Genomic DNA, 6837 nt, shown 5'->3' on the forward strand with positions numbered 1-6837 from the left:
AGACTCTTACATTGTTTGATCAACCATAACTTGATATTGGTGGAGATACTGTTTGTAAATACCCACCATTATTTCATGGAAAATTTAGGTCCCTGATTATGTTGATGTTACCTTAATAAAGCGCTTCTTCCCCCAAACTATTATTTGTATATAATTTAGTGACAATAGTGATTGCGATGTTTTCTGGAATAGGTTTTGCTGTTTAAACCATCACTGCAATCTGTTTTTATTTAAAAAAAAAAAAAAGGCAGCAAAATAAATTCCCAACATGATATATTGTATGTAGCCAATTTGTTTTCACTTTCCATTTACTTTCCTTTTAGAATTTTTTTTAAAGATTTTATGTATTTATTTGACAGAGAGAGATCACAAGTAGGCATAGAGGCAGGCAGAGAGAGAAGAGGAAGCAGGCTCCCTGCTGAGCAGAGAGCCCGATGCAGGACTCGATCCCAGGACCCTGAGATCATGACCCAAGCCGAAGGCAGCAGCTCAACCCACTGAACCACCCAGGTGCCCTACTTTCCTTTTAAACTACTACATATGTGAACTCAGTATCAGTCACTCTACTAAAATTGTGAAATCACAAAGAAAGTTATACATTTTTTTTTTTAAGTTGTTGGTTTGAAGACCAGGGATATGGTGACTTAGAGTGGCACTAAAGAGCACATGAATGCTCTGAGCTACTGTTATGTCATAATTCACTTGGTCAACCACATGAAGCTTCTGGATGTGGCTGGTTTTCACAGTGAATTCACAGTTATTCTTCTCATTTGTTCAACAATGGTCATGGTAAGCACCTACCACAATAACCCATTTTCAGCTAATGCCTGAGTTGTGACTAAAACTGAAACCCTGGTCTAAACAGCATTTTTTCATGAGCACCAGTGGATAAAACTCTAACAGTTTAGTGAAAGCAGAAATGGTTTCTGAATCCAGGCTGCTAATGTAGTCATATTTAACACCACACCACACCACATATTCAAATATTTTGAACCCTCATTTAAGGACACATTTTCCTCCAATATGCATAAGAAAGCAAGAAATACGCTTGTTTGGCAGTGAGTGTGGCCAAGAAAGGAAAATCATCGATTAAAACAAAATACACTTATTATCATTGTCAGAAGCCAGAGGTAGAACAGTATTATAGTTATGTTCTAGACTCCCTGCCCTGGCAGATTAGTTCAGCTGGGGCCAGTTAGGCTACCACCCTTTTTTCTATGTCTCTGACTCTAGTTAGCATCTTCTTGAACAGAACCTTAGACATTAGCATGAGATAATAAATTACTCATTTGAACCAAATTGCTTTTCCACTAGGGTGGGAGAATATGAGGAGACCCTCAACTTAGAATCAAGTTTCAGATGGAAGTTACAGTCCCCCAAAGATAAACCCTTCAGATGCTTGGTATTATTTCTAGAAAGTAACGAGTAAAATACTGATTGCCTCCGTGCAAATCCTGACTCTGCTCTATATTCTGTACCTCAATATCCTCTTCCCTAAAATAAGGACAACTGTGCCTGTCTTTTAGGTTTGTTTAAAAATTAAACAAGTTAGTACTTGTAAAACATTATTTTAGCCAAGAATATTAAAGTGGTTTCCATTTTTCCAGTGCTTTCTCAGAAAGATGTAGCTAAAAGCATCAGGTCTGAGTTCCTATTAATAATTCACTGTTGACCTTGAACAAGTTACTTCATCTTTCTTGGCCTCATTTTATCACCTGGGGTCTTAAATGATGTTTCAAAGATAACACACGCTCTAAGATGGATGTTGCGATCAATGGATGTTGTGGAATGAACAAACTTCAGTTGAGAGGTTGGGGCAAAGAGATCACCAGCACACCCTCTAGTTTTAACACTTCCTGTGATCCAGAGTCTCCCAACAGAGCAGTGGGGAGCATGAAGTCGCAATTGTCTATCTATATTGGGGAAGATGAAGTGCAATTGTCTGTCTATATTGGGAACCACTCCTGCAGAACACCATACCATTTGCTGAAATGAATTTTGAAGGTATTACACAAAATACTACGTCCTTTATTGTGATAATATAGCAATGTATGTGCTAATATTGGACTGAACAAAGGCCTGAATATAAAAATAAATAGCATTTATTTTGTCCGAAGCGGCTGTAAGGGTCCGAGGTCCCAGCGCGCGGAGAGCGCCCCAAGGGGAGGGCCCGAGGCCCGAGCGCCCTCAGGGGAGCAGCAGGGAGCCCAGCAGCAGCTCGCCCTGGCCCAGCCGGCGGCCTCGCTCGCGGCCGCGGCCCCGCTTCTCCGCCTGGACGCGCACGGCCAGGCGGCGCACCTGCTCCTCCGACAGCCCGTCCAGGCACACGTCCTGGTCGAAGGCGGCCTTGCGGCTCGGCCGCACCACGGCGCTGCGCTGCGGGCGCGTCTTGCCTGGAGAGCGCAGGACGAAGCTGACGCGGCAGCCCACGGCGCGGGGCTCGGCGGTCCCTGCGGGCAGGCCCTCGGCGCCGAGCAGCCGCACGCGGAGCCGCCCGCTGGCCCGGCTGTACTCGGCGGCCAGGCGCAGGGCGCCCCCGTCGCGGCCCAGGGCCACGGTGCCCTCGGCCTCCAGGCGCTCGGGCCGCGGGTCGGGGCCAGGCGGTGGAGGCGGCGGCGGGGACGCGGAGGGGGCCCGGGCCGGGGGCCGCGAGCCGGCGCCGCGCTCGTCGTCATCGTAGTCCCCGCTGGACACGGAGCGGGCGCGCGCCAGGCCACGGCTCCTCCGGGCCCGCAGCGCACGGCTCAGCAGTCCTTCGGGGGCGCGCAGGAGGCGGTGGGCGCGGGGCGGCGGCGCGGGCACGTCCGGGGTCTGCCGGGGGCCGGCGGGGAGCGCGGGGTCGGGGTCCGGGGCTGCGCCCGGGAGCAGGAGCGGGGCGGCGCCGGCGCCCCCGAGGAAGAGTGACTCCTTGCGGCGGGTGTGCGGGCTCTCGAGCAGCGCGCAGAAGCCGTAGGCGGTGCGCGCGCGCGGCAGGTGCCGCAGCGAGAGCGCGGCCTGCGAGCGCGGGTCCCAGTCCGTGTGCCCGGCGCCGTCGTCGATTTCTACCGCTTGGATCCAGGAAACCCGAAGCGCAGCCAGGGCGGTGTCCGGCGCAAGTCGCGGGGGGATGCAGAACTCAGGGATGCGGTCCGGGGTGAGCACGTTTTCCCACGCGGCTGGCGTGAGGGCCGGGACTTGGTGGCCGCGGGTCCGAAGGATCCCGTTCCTGCCCTTCAGGAGGCGCTCGGGACCCAAGCGGAGCCTCTCCAGGCACCACATAAGGATGCCGGATGCAAGGACACTGCGGGTGCTGGTCAGCCTGCACTTCACAATATTTCACCAGTCGTCGCAGGGAGCTCTGCAAGGCGCCGCAATTCCCGTGTCTTTTCTCCTACTTTAGGGGTGCTTTCTTCTTCCTCCCCTGGGAGTATTCCAGCTGCCCTTCTCGCTGCTATTGCGAGCTATGTCTCAGTGACTGATGAACAATCGTTCTTCTCTTGTCTCTAGCAGTCCTGTACACTTCGGGGCTTGTTGATTTAATCTCGATCCTCCGCTAGCCCAAGGAGGAGGCTCTCAAAATGTTGGCCTCTCACTTTGGTCGTGCCGTCCTCAGTGCCAAGAAGAGCTTTGCTTGTGCAATCGTTTCCCGAATCCTTGGATTATTGCACTCTAGTCCTTGGCGAGAATTAGAATAATAATTATTATCCCCTCTAGGACTCACGGCTTGCTCCCAGGAGAGTTAAACAAGGTGGGTTCCTCCTCCCGTACCTGGTGTCAGATGGGTGTCTGCACGGTTCTGCCTGAGGCACCCAGCCAGGGAGGCGCGTCACCTCCGCAAAGTTCAAAGCGCGCGCGGCCGGATTCAGCACCGCTGTCCTTGAACAGCCGGCCTGAGCCTTTATACTTGCAGCCCTGACCGCCGGCCAATGCGCGGGCGCGAGAGACGCTGCTTGGTAACCCGATGCCAGGCCTTCCGCTCTGCCACGTGGCTACGTGGACTGCGCAAATTCAAAACATCCAGTTCCTTCTCTCGCTTATTCCTGGTGGGTCTGTTATTCTCAGAAACCCTAAACAAGTTTCTATTTTCTCACGTGCTAAAAAGGTTAAATCTCGACTATATCGAGAGTCATCGCCGCAGGTATGAATGTGAATCCACCGAAGCACTCTTCGCCCACCACTAAAAGAAGATGCAAGTCGGGTTTGTCTTATTTTTTACCTAATACCGTCCCTGTCCTCCAAAAAGCCAGCCTTCGAAGTTTCTTACCTGCTTTCTGATGTTCAGACCTGATTTTAAATGTATTTTCTTTGTTGATTAGAATTCATTCGGTACCGGAACCTTATGGAGTGCTGAAAATATTCCATATCTTGATCTGGGTGCGGTTACAGAGGTGTTTCCATATGTTAAGAAATCAGTTAGTATACACTTAAAATTACGTGTAAGATTGTGTGTATCTCATATGGTAATTAAAAATCACAACCCATTTCTTAAGCCTTTGTGTGCTTATTTTTGATTGGGAATATATACTCCTGCATACAACTGCTGTTGGAACCATGCTTTGAAGGCACCCTCGCCACCTCTGGCCTTTCTAGGCTGTCTCCACCTGGGAGACCCTTTTTATTCCTTTTGAAAACTGACCTATGTTCATTCTGTAGAACTACCGGCTAGCTCAGCTTAAAAGAGATCTGAGGCATTTTGTTCAGAATTTGGGTGTATGCTATTTCTGCTTAAAATCCTTCCTTGTAAGTTAATTGTTTCTCCAAATAATGTTTAGTAATTAAACAAAATAAGGTTCAGTAAATTAAATTCATCCAAAGGGTTTTAGGATGGGACATGTGCATTTTGTTTTCAGGGTATACATACACAGGCACTGTGCTCCAGGATTTACACAATAGTCTCTAGAACTGTCACATAAACTTGCGAATTATGATTATTCCTAGTAACTTACCATGTTCGCAGTGTTGGGAAATGGAGGTAATAATACACATTAGTGAGCATAAATGAGTTGCTTTGGGAATTAAATGAATCTAATAATGTAAAATATTTAGCATTGTGCCTGGAACATGGTAAGAGCTAGATACACAGAAGTTGCAATTATTATTAATGATAATAAAAATAGAAGAGACACTATTGAGTGCTGTGGTTAAGAAAACTGGATCTGGGGGCGCCTGGGTGGCTCAGTGGGTTAAAGCCTCTGCCTTCAGCTCATGATCTCAGGGTCCTGGGATGGACGGCTGCATGGGGCTCTCTGCTCAGCAGGGAGCCTGCTTCCTCCTCTCTTTCTGCCTGCCTCTCTGCCTACTCGTGATTTCTGTCAAACAGATAAATAAAATCTTAAAAACAAAAAAACAAAAAAACCCCGGTCTGAAGTCAGATCTGGTTTTGATTGTAGAATAACTCCTTATTATGTGACATGAGCAAGTTACTAAAGCTTTCCAAGCCCCTGTATCAAATGTACAATTGTAGTTGGGACATTTAAGAGGTAATGAAATTAACGATGTTATAAAAGAGACCCAGGAGAGCTCCCTCATCCCTTCTGAGAATAATAGTATGTACCTATAGGGTTGTCATAAGTATATACTAAGATTATGCATGTTAAGAGTTGAGCATACAACCTAATATACACAATGTCTGATATGATATTTGTTATTACAGAAGAGAACAAGTGCTCATTAGTTCATTTATTCATTCAAAGCAATGTTTATTGAATGCTTCCTGAGTTTTAGCCTCCATCTTAGGCATGTGGATCCAGGCTATACAAGATCACATCAGCTATATACATCTATCAAAGGAGCAATGATGAGGATGAAATATTTGAATTCTGTCTAGCAGAGGCAGAAGCAAGAAGAAACTATTGAACAGGATTTATATATTTAGTCTTGGCAGGGAGGCAGTGTTGACAGATCCCTAGGTTTGCCATGCCCTTGACTAGTTACTTCTTTGTCTTTATATCATCTCCATGCCTGGCCCAGATTCTTGGGGGGCAATGCTAAATTTATGGGAGAATGATTGCTGAATTATATATACACTTGAGAATGTGTTTTGGCTCACATTTTGTCAGGAAACAAGAGGCTGTTAGCTCTGCAAGTGAGAGCCCAGAGAGCCCTTGGTTAAAATGGGGAGGCTCACCATCTGAGAAGTTGTTAAGTAAAGCTATGCTGTGGTGGGAGAAAGGATAAAAGCACCAGAGCATGAGAAATGATTTATGGGTGAAGAAATACAGACTTTGGAATACATCTGTACAAGGTTGAATCTATTTATGCAAATTTTTAGCTGTAGGACTATGGGCAAGTTAGTTAACCTCTTTGAATCTAAGTTGTAAAATGAGAGTAATAATATATACCACACAAGACTGTTGTGTTAAAAATACATGAAATGTCTGGCACACAGTAAGTGCTGGTGAGCTTTTAGCTGTTATTATTATACAGGTTTGCTTAGTCAGGGATTAGCTGATTCAAAAACATTTTTCTTTGTGGCAGATTTGCTTTGTTTTTATTAACAATGCACCTTCTTCAGAGACACTTTAGAAGCATTTCCTGTGTAAGGTTTCTTGAAAGCAGCAGGCTTGTCTTTGAATGGCTGGTCCCCTGTGGCCCCATTAAGCCTTATGTTTTCCTTACCTTAGAAGCCTGAGCCACGAAGTACTTGGGAAGATGGTGTAACAGGATCTAGCCCTTTGTCTGGAACACACAAATCTCCTCAGAGGAAGGCTGTGGCACTTCAGGGCTCATAGCTAGAACCGTGGGAACATCCAGTAACGGAGCTCTAAAATAATTTGGTGAAGTGAGGGTGAATAGATCACATAGCATCCAGGCCAGAGGTGTTCTTGTAGTAGGAGGAAACTGAACAATATAGACTTA

At 47.0% G+C, this 6837-nt stretch overlaps 1 protein-coding gene across 1 annotated transcript; it reads right to left on the minus strand.

The window, feature by feature from the left end:
* Positions 1–256: 256 nt before the first annotated feature.
* On the minus strand, positions 257–4483 carry C2CD4A (C2 calcium dependent domain containing 4A). The gene has a single exon (XM_082733695.1). It carries the CDS (start codon positions 3256–3258, stop codon positions 2188–2190), a length of 1071 nt encoding a protein of 356 aa, XP_082589821.1. The 5' UTR covers positions 3259–4483; the 3' UTR covers positions 257–2187.
* Positions 4484–6837: the final 2354 nt, after the last annotated feature.

Source organism: Mustela nivalis (assembly GCF_964662115.1).
Source record: "Mustela nivalis genome assembly, chromosome: 6".
Lineage (NCBI taxonomy): Eukaryota > Metazoa > Chordata > Mammalia > Carnivora > Mustelidae > Mustela > Mustela nivalis.

Coding starts and splice junctions, on each gene's coding strand:
- C2CD4A (XM_082733695.1), bottom strand. CDS start 3,258: ATGTGGTGCCTGGAGAGGCTCCGCTTGGGTCCCGAGCGCCTCCTGAAG.